The sequence below is a fragment of the Erinaceus europaeus genome, chromosome 10, assembly GCF_950295315.1.
Source record: "Erinaceus europaeus chromosome 10, mEriEur2.1, whole genome shotgun sequence".
In the NCBI taxonomy this organism is placed as follows: Eukaryota; Metazoa; Chordata; class Mammalia; order Eulipotyphla; family Erinaceidae; genus Erinaceus; species Erinaceus europaeus.
In genome coordinates, this window is record NC_080171.1 from 118,466,333 (window position 1) to 118,486,265 (window position 19,933).

The 19,933-nt window shown below is 46.4% G+C and overlaps 2 protein-coding genes across 4 annotated transcripts in view; one reads left to right on the plus strand and one right to left on the minus strand.

Annotated features, from left to right (window-relative positions):
• PPP4R1 (protein phosphatase 4 regulatory subunit 1) overlaps window positions 1–2,039 on the plus strand; it is a 53,521-nt gene extending 51,482 nt beyond the window's left edge. For all 3 annotated transcript variants that reach the window (XM_060200690.1, XM_060200688.1, XM_060200689.1), the window contains exon 20: window positions 913–2,039. In XM_060200690.1, the coding sequence (XP_060056673.1) occupies window positions 913–1,076 (164 nt within the window). In that variant the 3' untranslated portion in view covers window positions 1,077–2,039. The remainder of the gene's footprint in view (window positions 1–912) is intronic.
• A 13,880-nt stretch (window positions 2,040–15,919) lies between these two features.
• Window positions 15,920–19,933, minus strand: part of RALBP1 (ralA binding protein 1) — a 48,192-nt gene continuing 44,178 nt past the window's right edge. Inside the window, exon 10 of the mRNA XM_060200671.1 lies at window positions 15,920–17,764. Coding sequence (XP_060056654.1) covers window positions 17,519–17,764 — 246 coding nt within the window. The 3' untranslated portion in view covers window positions 15,920–17,518. The remainder of the gene's footprint in view (window positions 17,765–19,933) is intronic.

Sequence of the window (19,933 nt, forward strand, 5' to 3'; positions counted from 1 at the left end):
ACTGTTACAAATGCATATGTTTAATTGTTGCGTATATGATAGTAACTCTTGTTCGCATGCAGTCAGGGCTCTCACTAGGGCTCAGTGCCTGCCCTACACCCTAACCCAACAACCCTCTTTGATTTTTTTTTTTAATTTCTTTTTGGGGGGACTAATGGTTTCCAGTCAGTATTAAAATACAATAGTTTGTACATGTGTGACATTTCTCAGTTTTCTACCTAACAGTTCAACCCCCACTGGGCCTATCATTTTTTAAAATTACCTTTCTTAGAGACAGCCAGAAATCGAGAGGGTAGGAGGAGACAAGGAGAGGGAGAGACAGAGAGACGCCTGCAGCCCTGATACACCACTCACAAAGCTTTCCCCCTGCAGGTGGGGACCGGGGCCTCGAACCCGCACCCTTGTGCATTTTAACATGTGTCCTCAACTAGATGTGCCACCACCCGGCCTCACTTCTTTTTTTTCTTTTATTCTGACAGGAACAGAAGTGAAGAAGGGAGAGGAGGTGGGGAGAGGGAGGAGAGAGAGAAAGAGACCCAGAACACTTAACTTGTGAAGCTTCCCCCTGCAGCTGGAGATCAGGGACTTGGACCTGGGTCCTCGTGCATGGTGAAATGTGCACTCTACCTGGTGCACCACTGCCCACGCCCTACTGATAGAGATCTTTTTAAGACTCGTTGCAGTTGAATATTAGGAAATTTAGTCTACTCTCTAAAATAAGTCTTTTAATTCTCTGATGTTTGGGAATTGTTGTTGTTGTTGTTGTTGTTGTTACTGTACTACAAATCAGCGTCAGTTCCTATTTGTGGTTCAGCGGACCTTGTGGAAAAATCACGTCTTTTAATGTTGTATTTGACAGAAGTGTGAGATGTCAGACTCATTTTGTCTGTAAACTGCACTTGTCGTTGCCAGAATTTTTCCTGACCTCTGCCAGCTGTCACCAGGAAGCTGTGGAACAGGCCATCATGGCGCTCCAGATGGACCGTGACAGTGATGTCAAATATTTTGCGAGCATCCACCCGACCAGTACCAAGATCTCCGAAGATGCCATGAGCACAGCGTCCTCGACGTACTAGGGAGCTGGGACCTTGGTGTCTTTCCTGCTTCCCAGGGGCGCGAGGTGGGACAGGTGCTCAGCGTGGGTGTGACCTGAGACGCCTCTGGGAGGAAGCGAGACCTTCCTTTGTGGACTTACTGATTGCAGGTGCAAGTTGCCTACACCAATACCAGGGATTTTAAGAGTCAAGAGAAAGTACAGTAAACACTATTATCTTATCTTGACGTAAAGGGAAAATGATTTCTCAGAGGATCATAATTGTCACCAAAGCCTTAAATCCTTCTGTCTTCCTGACTGAGTGAAACTTGAATTGTGGCAGAGCATTTTCTTTATGGAAGGGACGAAATTCCCAGAGACCTGCACTGCTTCCTCCTGGCTTTCCTTAACAACTGATAGACGGAATCCTTCAGGCCAGAAGGTGGCTGTGCGCCTGCATGTGAAAGAGACTCTCAGTGTGACCCCCTGACTGTCTCCAGGCAAAAGCAAGAACCTGCTGGGCTAGTGTGAATAGTTTTTGATGTGTATAAATGGGAAAGGAGAGGTTTTTTTTTTTTTTTTTTCTTTTGTTTTCTTTTTTTCCTCCTAAGGGCTTGATGCTAACACTAAAGTAGAATTTAACTTTTAAATGCAGCATATTGCTGTACACATTGAGACATTGGCTGAGTATCTATGTCCCAATTTTTCCCCCCCATGCTGGTCATGACCTGAAGGAAATCTGTTAGCACGTCTGTAGTCTGTGCCAGGTGTTTTCACTGATCATGACGGGCTCTGAGGTGCGACTTTCTCTTCGCTTACTGTGTGTGTCTGTGGCTGCTCGCAGGAGTGGCACAGCCTTCAATCATGCTGTTCAAACTCTTCTGGCACAAGTTCTCTTGTCCAAATAAAATTTATTATTAATGATATCTATATAGAAAGATATTTATACTTTTGATTGTTTTCTAGATGTCTATAAATAAATGCGCTTTGTGAGCTATATTAACAATTTAGTACAAAACGGGGAAACTAGATTAAAATGTTTGTCTTTTAACTAGTTTAGTCATTGCTTTGACTCTGCCTGTGCGGGCTGGACCTGCCTGCACCTCACTGTGTCTCTGTCTCTCTGTTCCCAGAGGGCAGCTCTGAGCCCCCGCCTCTCCTATAAGATGGGAATTACTTATGCCTCCCCATCTCAGGGCTACTGGGCAGTCAGACGCGATTCTCTGTGAAGGTGCTTGTGTCCGAGTGACCAGTCGCTCCTGTGGGGACGAGGTGGAAAGAAGGCTCCGGGCCTAAGTCCCTGTGTGTGTGTCTGTGCGTCGTGGTGTCGTTGACGCAGCAGGAACTCCTCAGGGCCGCCAGAAGCCGTGCACGTGCCCTTGACCCTTAGTAGCTGCTGAAGAATATTCTCTCATACACTCCTGGCTCTGAAAGTGCTCCCCCCCAACACGTAGACTTCTACAACAGTCTCCCAGCAGGCAGTAAACACAAAAGCCACCTGCTCTTGTGAACAGTCAGCACAAACGAGGCATTGCAGATAGTCCTTCTAGCAGTTCCAAGTTTCAGAAGGATGAGAGTATCACCTCTTACTTTGAGGCTTTCTGTATTGTTCGCTTGTGTGTTTTCCCAGATTGCAGTCAAACACAGGAAAGAGAAAGAGGAGGAGGAGGAGACACGTCGCAGCACTGCTTCACCAGCTGTGAAGCTTCCCCAGTGTGTGGTGCAGCCCGACTCCAACCCAGGTCCTCTCTCATGGAATAGCGTGAGCTCAGTCCCTCAGGTCTTCTGCTAAGGCCCGCTGAGGACAGAAGCTTGGTCAAGGTGTGGCCTGGCCTCTAGATGTTGTGTCGGGAGCAGGAGAGGCTGAACCCTCCGTGCTCAGCCTCTCAGCATAACACTGTCTAAGAGGAGGAGGTGGGTGGGTTTCCACGGCAGAGAAGCAAGCAAGTGTGGAAACCAGGATTTAGCAGTGTCCTTCCTTCTTCCCTCCCTCCTTTCCTTTCTTCCTCTCTGATATTTTTCATTTGAAGATTTATTTGTATTTAATTATTTTTTAACTTGCTTTTATATTACAGAATTAACTGTCGACAGGGGTGTGAATCCACACCATTCCCACCACCAGGGTTCTGAATCTTCACTCTTCCCCACTGCCATCCACCACAGTTCCCTTAAGATTGTAGACATGGACCAACCATCCTCTCTACAACTATCTGTCCACATTTATACATAATCCCCCCCCCCCCCCCCGCGCGCACTTTTTTTTTTTTTTTCCCTGATCGAGTCCTCTCTCCAAGCCACTCACGACAACATAGCTACCTCCATATGTCCCTCTCCTTTTCCTTCTGTTTCTCTGGGTGCTGATGGAGCTGGAGGGCAGAGTCCTCTTATCTTCATCCTCTCACTTCTCCACCGCTGGGAGTCTGGATCAAGGTTGTTTTGGGGGTGGAGAAGGTAGGAGTTCTGGCTTCTGTAATTGCTTCCCCGAGCATGGGTGTTGACAGGTGGATCCATGTCCCCAAAATGTTTCTATCTCTCCCTAGTGGACCAGAGCTCTGGAAACGTGAGGGTCCAGGACACACTGGTGAGGTGGTCTGCCCAGAGAGGTCGGGTGGAGTCATGGTAGCCTCTTGTAGCTTAATGTCTGGGGGCTGGCATGATCTAAGCTGAGACAAAATGGTTAATGAACAAGAACCAAAATGTAGGATTAGAGCAGATGAGATTAGGGACTTTAGAGGAAAGCTAGGAAATTCATTTTAGGCGTGTTCCTGGGGGCAACAGCTGTGATAGTTGTGCTTGAGTTTGGTAGCTAGCCTGAGGTTGGATAAGAATATTGTCGAGGGTCGGGCAGCAGGATAAGTGCATGTGGTGCACAGTACAAGAACCAGTGTAAGGATCCCAGTTCGAGCCCCTGGACCCCCACCTGCAGGGGGGTCACTTCACAGGTAGTGAAGCAGGTCTGTAGGTGTCTTTCTCTCTCTGTCTTCCCCTCCCCTCTCCATTTCTCTCTGTCCTATCCAACAATAATAATAATAATAATAACAGGGCCAGGTGGTGGCACACCTCGTTGAGCACATGTACTGCAATGCACAAGGACCTGGGTTCAAGCCCCTGGTCCCTACCTGCAGGGGGAAAGCTTTACAAGTGGTGAAGCAGGGCTGCAGGTGTCTCTCTGTCTCTCTCCCTCTCTGTCTCCTCCTCCCTCTTGATTTCTGGCTGTCTCTATCCAATAAATAGAATAATTAAAAAAAACAGTAATAATAACCACAACAACGGTAGAAAAAACAAGGGGAAAAAATAGCCTTCAGGAGCAGTGGATTTGTGGTGCAGGCACCAAGCCCCAGCAATAACCCTGGAGCAAAAAAAGAATATTGCTTGAGAGAATGGTGTGAGAGTAGAGAAAAGGGCTACAAAGTTGGCTTAGGGGAGTCGGGCGGTGGCGCAGCGGGTTAAGTGCACGTTAGTGCAAAGCACAAGGATGGGCGTAAGAATCCCCGTTCAATCCCCTGGCTCCCTGTCTGCAGGGGAGTCACTTCACAGGCGGTGAAGCAGGTCTGCAGGTGTCTGTCTTTCTCTCCCCCTCTGTGTCTTGCCCTCCTCTCTCCATTTCTCTCTGTCCTATCCAACAACAACGACATCAATAACAACAACAACGTTAAACAAAAGGGGCAACAAGGGAAAATAAATACTTAAAAAAAATTTTTTTTAAGATTAAAAATGAATAAAATTTTAAAAAAGAAAGTTGGATTAGGGCAGGGAGTAACTCCCATTCTTACTAAAAAAAAAAAAAAAATTCTGTGGCTCAAATGAACTATTTATCCCCATCCGCCTGCTCCAGGGCGCGGGCATATATGATACTCGGCGCCAGAACCTGTGTGACCTCTAAGTCCCGATTGGTCACCTCTGAGGAACGTGGCAAGCAGGCTGCACTCACTTCAGGAGCAGTTTGAGTGGCAGGGCAGGATGCCCCCCGGCCGGCCACCCTTCAGACTGTGGCTTTATGGTGAAGACAAGGTCCTGGCAGGGCCCAAAGATTTATTTTTGGTTCAACCAGGATCCTTAGAGTTAGAAAAGGAGAAGTGCAGGGGCCAGGTGGTGGCACCCTTGGTTAAGTGCACACATGACAGTGCGCAAAGATCCAGGTTCAAACCCCCCCTGTGCCTGCCTGCGGGGGGAAAGCTTCACGAGTGGTGAAGTAGGGCTGCAGGTGTCTCTCTGTCTATCTTCTCTCAATTTCCCTCTGTCTCTATACAGTAATAAATAAAACATTAAAATTAAAAAAAGAAAAGGACAAGCTTCCTGACTGTAGACTCAAACTCAGAGCCTGTGAGTGCCGTACAAATAGGAAACCAGAATCCCAGCGCTCCCCTTGACAGCAGGACGCGCGGCTAGCTTTTCTTGTTTTTTTCAAACCATACGTAGAAGCTTATGTACATTTTTATTTATTTCTTTTCAAAGATATTTGTTTCATTTGTAATGAGAGAGAAAGGAATAAGATTAGATGTCCATAGGTGTGGGGGCTTACTTCTCCATTCTGTTCCACTGGCAGTGTGTCTATTCATGTTCCAGTACCAAGAAGTTTTGATGACAGTGGCCCTATAATACAGTTTGAGATCTGGGAGTGTGATGCCTCCAGTTCTGTTCTTTCTCCTCAAGATTGTTTTGGCAATTCTAGGTCTTTTCTGGTTCCAGATAAACATTTGTAGCATTTGTTCTATTCTCCTAAAAAATGTGCTTGGGATCTTGATGGGGATAGCATTAAATTTGTATATGGCTCTGTAGTATATTCATTTTAATGATGTTAGTTCTTCTAACCCATGAACATGGAATATCTTTCCACTTTGTGTCTTTTTCTATTTCTTTGAGTAGTGACTCATAATTTTCAGTATACAAGTCTTTCACTTCCTTGGTTAGGTTTATTCCTAGATATTTTACTGTTTTTGTTGCTATAGTCAAAGAAATTGATTTCTGGATTTCCTCTTCTTCTAACTTAGTGTTTGCATAGAGGAATGCCACTGACTTTTGAATGTTAGTTTTATAGCCTGATACCTTACTGATGATTTCCAAAAGCTTCTTGCTGGATTCTTTAGGTTTTTTTAGGTATACTATCATGTCGTCTGCAAATACGGAGAGTTTGAATTCTTCTCTTCCAATCTGTATGCCTTTAATTCCTTGCTCCTGCCTGATTGCTATGGCAAGAACTTCCAACACTATGTTGAATAATAATGGTGATAGTGGTGGTCTGGGAGATGGCGCAGTGGCTAAGCCATAGACTTTCAACCATGAGGTCCTCAGTTCGATCCCCGGCAGCACATGTACCAGAGTGATGGCTGGTTCTTTCTCTCCTCCTATCTTTCTCATGAGTAAATAAATAAACTCCTTAAAAAAAGAAAAATGGTGATAGTGGGCAGCCCTGTCTAGTACCTGATCTGAGGGGAAATGCTTCCAGCTTTTCACCATTGAGTATGATGTTGGCTGTAGGTTTGCTATATATAGACTCCACTATCTTGAGAAATTTTCCATTTATTCCCATTTTTTATAGTGTTTTGATCATAAAGGGATGTTGGATTTTGTCAGAGGCTTTCTCTGCATCTATTGATATGACCATGTGGTTTTTTGTCTTGCTTTTATTGATGTGGTAGATCACATTGATTTATGTAAATTAAACCAACCTTGCATGCCTTTGATAAACCCCACTTGGTCATGATGACTAATCTTTTTAATAGACTGGTGTATCTGGTTGGCTAGAATTTTGCTCAATATTTTAGCATCTGTGTTCATCAGAGATACTGGTCTGTAGTTTTCTTTTGTGATAGTGTCCCTGTTCGGTTTTTATCAGAGTGATGTAAGTAGAGGTATTAGTTTTTCTTTAAAGGTTTTGTAGAATTCATTTGTAAAACCATCTGGTCCAGGACTTTTATTCTTGGGAAAGTTTTTTGATAACTTTTTCAATTTCATTTTCTGTGATGGGCCTGTTGATATTATCTAGTTCCTCTTTATTTAATTTTGGAAGTTTATAGGTATCTAGGAAATCATCCATTTATTCCAGGTTCTCTAGCTTGGGGCATAAAGTTGTTCATAGAAGCCTCCCATGATATGTTGAATTTCTGCAGTGTCTATTGTGATATCTCCTCTTTCATTTACAATCTGATTTATTTGGGTCTTCTCCCTTTTTTGTTTTGTGAGTCTGGCTAAAGGTTTGTCGATTTTGTTCACTCTTTTGAAGAATCAACATTTACTTTCGTTGTTCTTTTGTATGGTTTTCTTATTTTCAATGTTATTTATTTCTGCCTTAACTTTAGTGATTTCTGTCCTTGTCCTTCTGGTTGCTTTAGGATTCCTTTGTTCTTCTTCTTCTAGGTCTTTAAGATGTGCAATCAGGCTGTTTATTTGTGCTTCTTCTTGTTTCCTAATGTGTGCTTGTATGGCTATGAACTTCCCCCTCAGTACTGCCTTAGCTGTGTCCCAAATATTTTGATAGCTTGTGTCTTCATTTTCATTGAAGTCTCGAAACATTTTGATTTCTTCCTTTATTTCCTCTTTGTCCCAGTAGTTGTTAAGTAGTGTACTGTTATGCTTCCACATTTTGAGACTATTACTAACCTTTTTTTTGGTTGTGAAGTGTTAGTTTAATTCCACTGTGGTCTGAGAAGATGCCTGAGATGATTTTAATGCTCTTGAAATACTGATGCTGTCTTTGTGGCCTAACGTATGGTCTATCCTTGAAAATGACCCATGTGGACTTGACTAGAATGTGAATTCCAGTTTCTTGGGGTGAATGATTCTGAAAATGTTTAGTAGTTATAGTTTATCTATCTCCTCATTTAGCTCCCTCATGTCTTTATTGATTTTCTGCCTGGATGATCTGTCAAGTTGAGAGAGTGGGGTGTTGAAGTCTCTTACTATGATTGTGTTTCTTTAAATATATTGCTGTAGTTCTTTCAGTAGATGTTTGATGTATTTAGATGGCTTCTCATTGGGTGCATAGATGTTAGTAATTTTATTTCTTTGAAAGTCTATCGTGTCAGATATGAGAATAGCTCTTCCTGCCCTTTTTTGTGGGCCATTGGCTTGTATGATAGTTTTCCATCATTTGAGTCTGTGTTTATCTTGTTGAGTTAGGTGGGTTTCCTGTAGACAGCATATTGTTGGGTTGTGTTTTCTGATCCATCTTCCTACTCTACCTTTTGAAAGACAGACTATGACCCACATAGTCAACGACTGCCACCTCTCCAGATTCAAAGGAGGTCTCGAAACTTTACATCAGGCTCAACCTGATGCTGTTGACTGGCTACGGAAGAAGGGCAAACGCTAGAAGAAGAAGACTCTATCTTTTAATAGGTGAATTCAGGCCATTGACATGTATTGATATCAAAGACTGGAGATATTTTAATGCCATTATTGTAGTTTTTAGAGTGGTCTGATCTTTTTGCGATCTTTTACTTTTTTAATTATCTCTAATTCATCCTCAATCTTGCTAATTCTGTCTTCAGCCTCATTTATTCTATTCTCTCTCCGCTGTACTGTTTTAGCTTGTTCAGCTAGTTCTGTTCTTAGCTCAGCTATTTCAACTTTAAGCTCTCTGATAACCTTGAGATAATTAGTGTTTTCTTCCAGAGTCTCATTTATTTCTGCCTTTCTGATGACAATTCTTTCAAACTCTTTACTCCTGTGACTATTTCCTTAACAAGTGTTTAGACATTATTCTCACTATTTTTGGTTCAACCTCTGTGGGGGGCTTTTAGCTGGACTCTTGTCCTGGTTCATTTCTCCAGTATTTCTTTTTGTTGGTTTAACCATTGTATATAGTATGTTATGAGGTCCCTCTCCCAGTACTTTTTCAAATTACTGATCACTCTTGCCTGGATTGACTTGTGTCTAGGTAAGGTACTTAAAAAGTTCACAGTTGTGGAAATTAACAGTTGTTTTGATATTATTTCAGTCTTTGAGTTGGAGCACAGTGACTGTTAAAACCTCTTTTGTTCTTTTTCTTCCCTGTAGGCTATGGGAGCCTGAGGGCTTTTAAACTATAAGTAGGCTTCTTAGCTTAATCACTCACTCCTGAACAAGAGAGAAAGTAGGGTGAGGAGAGGGGAGAGAATCCAGTGGCTATGCAATGAGACACTCACACCCCATGGATCCAAAGCTCCAGGCTCAGTTCAGCTTCTCTGCCAAGCCAGGCAGCACTGCTGGGCCCTGTGAGTTTCTAAGCAAGTCCCACTTACAGTCTGTAGGTTCTGAGGCAATTATTCACCATGTTCTCATCAGGAGAACAATGTGGAAAGGCTCCCACTGTACAGCCCCACTGCTAGGCCACCGTGGTGTAGCTCTTCTCCTGTGTTTCCTGGTCAGTTCTCTGTTCCCAGCACAGGGCCTCCCCTCAGCTGCTCCAGCCTCTGAGGGCTGTAGCAATGGAGACTCACAGTTAGTTCCACTTCGTGAGTCTCAGGGGAGTCCTCTCCTCCCTTCAGCTGTCTTTTTGTTGGTAAAGCAGACTGGAGGTGGTGCCTCAAGTGGTAAGCTGCTGAACTGTTACCAGCCGCACAATCTCTCTCTCCTTAGGCTCCTCTCTGTCCACGAGCCTATGTTTGCACTCACCTGTGTTTGCAAACCAAGATTTGGTGGGTACCTGAAGTCGTTCTAGTCCTGCCTTGTTGCGGTCCCAGTTGGTCTCCTTTGGTATTCCTAGTTGGCCCGGGAGAGGAGAGGAGAGAAACACAGCTGCTGCTGCTCCCGCATCTAGCTTTTCTTCGAACTAGGGTAACCTTTGTTGATTGTTTTAGGTCTCAGCATTATAATTTGACGTCCACAGGTCCTGTTGACACATCATGGTCATCAGCAAATCTGCTACCAAACACTTGACTCCCTTCACGCACTGCATCAGCCCCCTCCTCCGTACCCAAGCTCTTGATTTCGACTTTGGGTCCTTAGAGTCCACATAGGAGTTATCCTAACCATTATTTGTGTCTGACAGGTCACTTGTCATAATCCCCTCAAGATTCATCCATGTTGCGAATGGTGAGGTTTCATCTTTGTTTCTACCTGAGTAGTTTCATCTTGCGTGCACATTACAACACTGTAAATATTACTTCAGTAAATAACGGGCGTGCGTTTATGTTTTTGAATGAGCTCATTCCCACTGTCAGCTAGATGCTATGAATGGAACAGTAGGATCAAACAGGATCTCACTGTGAATCTTCCATAGTGGAGGGACCAGTTCATACCCTTACTAAAAGCATGTGAAAGCTCCCTTTCCTCCATCCCTTGCTCCCACGGTTCTGTCAGTATGATCCATCCTCGTAGGTGTGAGGAGACACCTCACTGTAGTTCTGATTTTCACACCCTTAGCAGTAAGTGATAATAAACATCTTCTCATATGTCTGTGGCCCACCTCTGCGTCTTTTTTTTTTACTATTTATTCTCTTTTGTTGCCCTTGTCGTATTTTATTGTTGTTGTAGTTATTGTTGTTGTTGATGTCATTGTTGTTGGATAGGACAGAGAGAAATGGAGAGAGGAGGAAAAGACAGAAAGGGGAAGAGGAAGACAGACACTTGCAGACCTGCTTCACCGCCTGTGAAGCGACTCCCCTGCAGGTGGGGAGAAGGGGACTCGAACCGGGATCCTTATGCCGGTCCTTGTGCTTTGCGCCACGTGCGCTTAACCCACTGCACTACCGCCTGACTCCCATCCTCTGCGTCTTCTTAGGGTGAGATGTCAATTCAGACTGTCAGACCACCTCCCCTTAATGACTCACTTGATTTGTGTGTGTGAAAGAACAGAACATGGCTGCGGTGCATACAGTGCCTAGAGTCCAGTGCCGTGAGTCTCTATAGCCACGGTCCCGCCCCCGGGCCTTCCACACCCATTTAAGTTTTGTTGTTTTTGCACTACATGGGAGCTATATTGTCATGCATGATTCGCATATTGCAGCTGGGGCTGGGTGCCTACAGTAAAAACAACACTGCTCCTGGAGGCCATTGTTTACATTTTGTTTTATTGTTATTATTGTTGTCATTGCTGTTGTTGGCTAGGACAGAGAGAAATCGAGAGAGGAGGGGAAGACAGGGAGAGAAAGGCACCTGCAGACCTGCTTCACACGTCCGGGTGGGTCAAGCCGGGATCCTTGCGCCGGTCCTTGCACTTCATGCCATGTGTGCTTAACCTGGTGCGCTACTGCCCGACCCCCTCCTTGATTTCTTTGTAGTGATTTTTCCTTTGCCCCTGGAGTAGAATCCCCCAAAGCCATCTCATTACATTCAAATCGTTAGTCCTTTTTTGAGCTGACTTTTGTGTATGCATCAAATAATGGGTCTTTTGTGTGTGTTTCCTCAAAGAGACTTTCTCCTTTTTTTTTTATTTGGCAGGACAAATACAGGGAGATACAGAGGGAGAAAGGGAGAGCCAGGCGGTGGCGCACCTGGTTAAGCGCACACATGACAGCGCACAGGGACCTGGTTGCAAGCCCCTGGTCCCCGCCTGCAGCAGGAAAGCTTCCCAAGTGGTGAAGCAGAGCTGCGGGTGTCTATCGCCCCTCCCCTCTCAGTTTCTGTCTCTACCCAATAATAAATTTTTTTCATTAAAAAAGAACAATAAAAAACAAGGGCAACAAAAGGGAATATAAATATTTTAAAAATTAAAAAAAAAAAACGGGGGGGAGAAACCTGCTTCACCACTTGGGAAGCATCCTCCTCCCCCATCGCAGGCGGGCAGTGGGGGCTCGAAGCCGGGTCCTTCTTCACGGTGGCTGTACTTCCCCGGCCGCCGTCTGCAGTGTGTGGTCTCGTCATGAACTGGTGGTCTGAATATGTGTGGGTTATTTCTGTGCTTTCCGTTGTCCTACTGATGTGCTTATCCCAGCACTATGCTGTTCTGATGGACACATCCTTGTAGGAAGGGGTGAAGTAAAGCCAGTGGGACGCTGCCATCTTTTTCTCAGAGTTGCTTTAACTGCCCAGGTGTGTTAGGGAAGCACTGTGACAGCTGATATTCTCAGTAGCATCGAGACCTTTGTAGGTTACTGAATTTTCCCTGGCTGTCTGTAAAACTGCCTCCCACTGACTTGTGGTCATTCGGCGTTGCCTTGTGACGGTATGTTGCTTTGAGCTGAGAGGCTGCTGGCTCTCCCTCTGCTAGGATACCCATTGCCCTCACATGACTTGACAGTGGTGCTGCGTAGTTTTTGTGCTTGGATCACCAGTGCACATATGCCGGCGATGCTCCGAACCTTGTTCCCCAGCCCCACTCTTGTTTTTGTTTTGTCTTCCTCCAGGGTCATCGCTGGGTCTTGGTGCCGAGACTGTGAAGCCACTGCTCCTGGCGGCCATTTTTTCCATTTTATTAGGACAGAGAAATTGAGAGGGGAGGGGGAGGCAAAGAGGGAGAGAGAAAGACAGGCACCTGAAGACCTGCCTCACTGCTCGGGAAGCGTCTCCCACCCTACAGGCTGCGTGCCCTTAACTGGGTACCCCACCACCAGGCCACCCCGCCCCAGCCCCAGCCCCGCTCTTGATTTAGTGAAATAAATTGAGGCCTGGCGGCAGGGTCACCACATGCCATAACCTGTATTCAAACCCTCAGTTGCCACCTGCAAAAGGGAAAGCGCCCTGAGCATCGAGGCAGCGCCACAGTTGTCTGCCTCTGTTTTTTTTTCCCCCCTTCCCTTCTCTCTGTCTCATCCTCTATTAAAGGGGGTGGGTGGCGGGGAGCTAAAAGCAGAACAAGGAAGAAAGGCCACTGGTTTTGGCAAGCACTGAGCCCCAGCAGTAACCCTAGTGGTCAAATCAGTCAATCAAAAAATATATTTTATTTATTTATTTTTTATTTATTTATGAGAAAGCTAGGAGAGAAGGAACCAGACATCATTCTGGTACATGTGCTTCCGGGGATTGAACTCAGGACTTCACGCTTGAGAGTCCAGTGATTTATTCACTGCGCCACCTCCCGGACCAAAAAATAAATCTTAGGGCCAGCAGAGGCACAGCTGGTGCTACTGGTTATTAAGTTCAGGCCTCTAGTCCCCGCCTTTGCTGGGGGACACTTCACAAGGAAAGCAAGTGCTTGCAGGTATCTGTCTCCACCTCTCAATTTCCTGTCCTATCAGAAATAGAGGGAGTCAGGCTGTAGTGCAGCGGGTTAAGCGCAGGTGGTGCAAAGCACAAGGACCGGCATAAGGATCCCGGCTCCCCACCTGCAGGGGAGTCGCTTCACAGGCGGTGAAGCAGGTCTGCAGGTGTCGATCTTTCTCTCCTCCTCTGTCTTCCCCTCCTCTCTCCATTTCTCTCTGTCCTATCCAACAATGACAACAACAATAATAACTACAACAATAAAACAAGGGCAACAAAAGGGAATAATATTAAAAAAAATTTTTTTTTAATAGAAAATAAAAATGGGGAGTCGAGCGGTAGCGGTAGCGCAGCGGATTAAGCATATGTGACTCTAAGCGCAGGGACCAGCATTAGGATCCTGGTTTTGAGCCCCCGGCTCCCCACCTGCAGGGGAGTCGCTTCACAGGCGGTGAAGCAGGTCTGCAGGTGTCTGTCTTTTCTCTACCCGCCCGTCTTCCCCTCCTCTCTCCATTTCTCTCTGTCCTATCTAACAACGACATCAATAATAACTAAAACAATAAAAAACAAGGGCAACAAAAGGGGAAATAAATATAAAAGAAAAATGGCCACCAGGAGCAGTGAATCTGTAGTGCTGGCACCAAGCCCCAACAAAAACCCTGGTGGCAGAAACACCTGAGGCCAGGATCACGTGGGAGCTCCCCACCATGCAGGTGGAGACTGGGGGCTTGTACCTAGGCCCTTGTTCATGGTGACGTGTGCATTCACCTGGGCCAGGCCCTGCTTGTTGAATTTCTCATGACCAATATGTATTTTTTAAAAATATTTATTCCCTTTTGTTACCCTTGTTTTATTGTTGTAGTCATTATTATCATTGATGTCATCATCGTGTTGGATAGGACAGAGAAAAATGGAGAGAGATGGGGAAGACAGAGGGGGCGAGAAAGACAGACACCTGCAGACCTGCTTCACTGCCTGTGAAGCGACTCCCCTGCAGGTGGGGAGCCAGGGGCTCGAACTGCGATCCTTACACCGGTCCTTGCGCTTGGCTCCACGTGCGCTTAACCCGCTGCGCTACCGCCCGACTTCCCCAGTATGTATTTAATTCTGATTATAATCTACCATGGCTTTTAAATTTGGTTTCTGAAGAACAAGTTTTCTTTTTGTGACACAATGCTAATTGTGATTTCTCGTGGTGCATAATCAAATACTCTGTAGCGACTAACAGCCTCTCATTTATTTAGGTTAACTTGTGTCTACTTTGATTCTAACAGCTTACCAGAGAATTTTACCTTATATTCCAGCAGGTGGCACTATAGCATGCACTTCTCTGTCCCCACTGCCTTTCGCGGAGTTTAATAGCCAGAGGAGTCACTGGAGTCCTTGTCCTTGCTGTTCAGAAGTCCAAGATCACTTACCCCACTGCACTTTGAGTGCTGCTTCCAGGACACTGGGGATGGTGTGTGTCCTAGGGCTTCTGTGTGCGTGAGGATAAAGGGGAGGGTGGTGTCCTAGTAGAAGCCAGTGCAGGTGGACAAAGGCATGACTAATTCCCCAGCCCTCTGCTGTTGGCTTCTTTCCGTACTGGGCCTCTGTTGCTCTTTGCTGGGACTGAGTCAGGTTACACACTCCATTGTAGTTATTCTCCCTATTCTGACCCATCTATGACTCTCAATTCACTTTTTTTTTTTTTTTAATCTTCAGTGGATAGAGACAGCCAGAACTTGGGAGGAAGGGGGAGGTAAGAAAAGAGACAAGACACCCGCAGTTCTGCTTTACCACTTGTGAAGCTCTCCTCCTGCAGGTGGTGACCAGGGGCTCGAACCTAGGTCCTTGACCATTGTAACATGCACTCAACCCGGTGCGCCATCACCCACCTTCAGTATACGTATGACTGTGTTGCACGACGAGCAGAGGAACCTTTGAGTTCTAGATGGCTTACTAGCTGTAGGCAGAAGGGGAAAGACAAAGGTACTGTTTTGGACTAAGTCCTGTGTCTTTTTTTTTTTTAAATATATATTTAATTCCCTTTTATTGCCCTTGTTGTAGTTATTGTTGTCGTCGTCGTTGGATAGGACAAGAGAGAAATGAAGAGAGGAGGGGAAGACAGAGAGGGGGAGAGAAAGACAGACACCTGCAGACCTGCTTCACCGCCTGTGAAGCGACTCCCCTGCAGGTGGGGAGCTGGGGGCTTGAACCGGGATCCTGACGTCAGTCCTTGCGCTTTGCGCCACCTGCGCTTAACCCACTGCACTACCGCCCGACTCCCAAGTTCTATGTCTTAAAGTCTCTGATCAGAAATCAGGCTTGAGAGACTTACCCACAGGGAGGGAAGTGTTTGAAGCTCACAGTAGTGTGTGTCCCCCTGCCCCCAACCGCAAACGGGCTTCCTTACACTGACTCCCATGCGACCAAAGAGGCAATCAGCTTTGGCTCTCCCATAAATCAGCCCTTAAACCAGTCAAGAGTGTTGCCTGTTAAACCCACTATCCCCTTAAAGAAAACAACTTTGAAATCACCAACCCACTTTTTCTTTTTGCTTTTTTTTGTTAAACTGGGTCAGCCGATTTGGTTACTGGGCAAAAAAAAAAAGAAAGCTCGATTTCCTACAGGGATCAGCTGGGTCACGCAGACGTGTTCGGGCAGCGCTCAGCCAGCCAGCTGCTTCAGATCCCTGTGAGCAGCTCTGCCCAAGTGACGGGCCTTTAGTGAGTCAAGACACTTTGTTGACTCTGGCCCAGAAGGAAGTATGAAGCCAACTCTACCAGCCACTCAGTTATTACTCCAACAGGCCACTCAGTTATTTCAAAGGAAAAGCAAAAATGTAGATCAGACCTTTTTTTTTTTTTCCTCAAATGGCTGTTGAATTTATTTGCTTGATCAATAATAGTCCTGGCAAAAAAATTAGTTAACCAACACTGAGACAATTGTAATGAAGTACTAATTTTAAAAATCCATGACATCTTGATAGAAATTAGAGTTTACACAAACAAAAGAGAAACCTTCGATATTGCCTGCAAATATAAAATGAATGTAACATGACCAACGAGACAGCAAGAATGCTTTTTACACATTTATATTTGACACCTGACCATATTTTCAGTCACCATAATATCTTCTCTCCGGATTTAAAAAAATAGTATGCTGATTTCTATAACAAAGCTTTTTTTTTCATACAAAAATCAAATAATGGCCAACAAGTCACAACAGTGCAATAGATAAGAGGATAAAAACCGCATCAAACAGGTGCTGAAAATAAATATTAACGAGGAAGAGGAGGAGGAGGCGAGGACAGAGCCCTCTGGGAGGTGGTTTCCATCACCTTGAATGCGTGTGGCCTGTCCTCACAGCCATGAGAACCGACCTGCCTCAGGGCGCCCTTTACCCGACAGAGGACTGACAAAGGCGCCGCAGATCACCTCAGGAGTCGTACAAGCAAGGAAAGGGGTTGGGAGTCACAGCTATCATTAAAAGGAGGAGTTTCTGTTTGTTTTCTATTGCTCAGTCCTGTCAATTGGGGAGTCCATCGGCAGGTTCACTGAGGCAAAAATGGGTCATTTCAAACTCTGAAGAGCATAAATATGGCTTATTCAGGCAAGGAGACATTTACATTCTAGCCCAAGCAAGCAATCTTAGTCATTCTGTTTTCAATGAAAGGTCAGTCAGAAAGAATGTCTGGTTTGAGAAACAGATCCTGTGTGTGGATGCACTAGGTGCAGGCGGTCACCACGACCGAGCCCCGTGAAAAACTCGTGCTGCTCACCAGCACGAGGACCGAGAGGAAGGAGGCGGCCCGACCCCGGGACGGTGGGCAGCTCAGTCTGCAGCCGGCTGGGCCGTCCTGATGCCTCGGGCCCAGGGCTGTGGTTCGGGGTTGTTACAGGAGAGTCTGACAGGGTGGAAAAGGTGACCCCAGTGAGAGCCATTGTGGCCAGTCAGGGCGTCTGAGGCAGATCCCCACTTCGTGATCTGCACCGACAAGGTGTGAAAGGCACAAGCAAGGGACAGGGAAGCAGAGCTCCTGGGGGGACCGGCAGGGCAGCCTGCAAGGCGGGACCCCCCCACCCCGAACAAGAGAAAGAGATCCTGATTTTGGCTATAATAGAAAAGCAAAGATGATTTTTGGTTTAAAAAGAAGCCACTCGAGGGTTAAAAGAGTTGAGAAAATTAATCTTCAAAGAAGCTGACCCTATGTGCAAGAGTCATCCGTCCCTCCCCAAGCCCACACGGCCACTGCGTCGTCCCCTCGCTTCACCTGAGCCCGACGCGGAGAAGTCGTGAGCTTCGTGAAAGAAGGAAGAGTCAGAGGAACAGACACCTTTACAGAATGTACAGCGGAGGGGTGTGCACTCTGACTCGGGGTCTTACAGTAAGATGCACAGGTCGAGTTAGGTCCAGGGGATCCCAGGACACGGCCGCGGCCGCTCAGATGGGCGTCTCCTTCCTGTCTCTGCTTGGTGACGGCCTGGCCTGCTCCTTGGCCGCTTTCGTCTCTGAGGCCGTGTCTCTGGGTGGCTGGCTGGCACCCCCACGCCAGTCAGGATCGTCTTCCTCGTGGGGCTGCGGCTCGGGCTTGGCTCGCTGCACCTGGAGCAGGCGGAGCTGCACGCGCAGCTCGATGATGGCCTCACGCTCCTCGTGGATCGCTTGAGTCAGGTGATTGTTCTTGATCTTGAGGGTGACAGAGAGAACAGCTGTGACACGGGGCTGAAGGCGGCTGGAGACGGCTCGCCCAGAGGAGCGCCTGCTCTGCGGGGTGTGAGGCCGAAGGCTCGACTCCCAGCACTGAGGGGCTGTGGTGTCTTTCCTCCTCCTCCGCCTCCTCCGCCTTCCCCACTCTCTGCCCTTGTAGAGCAAACGTGACTGAACTGAAGGAAGCGGTCGGTGTGTGGCCCCGAGTCTGTTCCCCAGCAGCACATTAGTCGGCCGAGGAGGTGGGAGACGAGATAAAGAACTGAACTCTCGAGTGTGAGGCCCCATGTTGGATCCTTGGCATCACGTGTGCCAGGATGATGCTCTGGTTCTCTTTTTCGTTAATGAGTAAATAAATATGTAAGTTTAAAAAAAAAAAGATGAAGATGAAGAGGAGCCCAGGCACTGGCGCACCCGGTTAAATGCACAAGGACCTGGGTTTGAGCCCCGATCCCCACCTGCAGGGTGGACGCTTCACCAGCAGTGAAACAGGCCTGCAGCTGTCTTTCTCTTTCCCTATCTCCTCAACCCTCTCAATTTCTCTCTGTCCTGTCAAATAAAATAGGAATTAAAAAAATGGCCTCTGGGAGAGATGGGTTCATTCTATATACACTGAGCCCTGGCGGCAAAAAAAAAAAAAAAAAAAAGACAGTGTTTCGGAGCAGAGAACAGTTGACAGTGGCATCCTACATAAAAATGTATCTTTTTTTTTTTTTTCCTCCAGGGTTATTGCTGGGCTCGGTGCCTGCACCATGAATCCACCGCTCCTGGAGGCCATTTTTTCCCCCTTTTTGTTGCCCTAGTTGTTGCAGCCTCGTTGCGGTTATTATTGCCATTGTTGACGTTGCTTTGTTGTTGGATAGGACAGAGAGAAATGGAGAGAGGAGGGGAAGACAGAGAGAGAGGGGAGAGAAAGATAGACACCTGCAGACCTGCTTCACCGCTCATGAAGCGACTCCCCTGCAGGTGGGGAGCTGGGGGCTCGAACCGGGATTCTTATGCTGGTCCCTGCGCTTTGCGCCACGTGCGCTTAACCCACTGCGCCACCACCCGACTCCCATAAAAATATATCTTTTTGAGGAGCCAGGCAGGTTAAACACAGGTGATCCAAAGTACAAGGAGCAGCATAAGGATCCCGGTTCAAGACCCCGGCTCCCCACCTGCAGTGAAGCAGGTCTGCAGGTGTCTGTCTTTCTCTCCCCGTCTTCCCCTCTCTCCATTTGTCTGTCCTATCCAACAACGACAGCAATGACAACTACAATTAATAACTACAATGATAAAACAAGGGCAACAAAAGGAAATATTTAAAAAATATTAAATATATATATATGTATCTTTTTGTTTTAGCCAAATTAGCTGCTGTAAAACAGCCACAAATACGAATATGCACTTGAAGCTCACAACCACCTTAACTCTGAACAGAGAGAAGAATAAAAAGTTCCTAATTACAAGACAGTACATCTGGAAAGCACAAATGTACTAATAAAAGTTCTGGAAGTTGGGCGGTGGTGCGGTGGGTTAAGCGCAGGTGGCGCAAAGCGCAAGGGCCAGTGTAAGGATCCCGGTTCGAGCCCCGGCTCCCCACCTGCAGGGGAGTCGCTTCACAGGTGATGAAGCAGGTCTGCAGGTGTCTGTCATTCTCTCCCTGTCTTCCCCTCCGCCATTTCTCTGTCCTATACAACAACAATGACAATAACTACAACAACAACAAAAAGGAATAAATATAAAAAAATTAAAAGAAAAAGTTCTGCCAGTAATATTCTAGTATCTACATTTGTTGCTCTTTAATATTTATTAAGGAAAGAAAAAGCTCTGCTGAGCTATGACAGGTGATGCCAGCAACTGAACCACTACTGACCTCTGGGGCATTTCTGTTTTAGCTCCAGTGGAATGAGCTATCTGCCCAGCTCTCAATGCGTCTTTGAACTGGTCAGCCTTAAAAATCAGAGGACGTTGTAAGTCATTCTAGCAACCGCTGGGGATGAGCGGGCAAGTGGGCAGCTTCCTCGATCGGTTTCAATAAGGAATGTCCTTTGTCTCTTAAAAAAACGGCATTCCGGGAGTCGGGCTGTAGCACAGTGGGTTAAGCGCAGGTGGCGCAAAGCACAAGGACCGGCATAAGAATCCCGGTTCGAGCCCTGGCTCCCC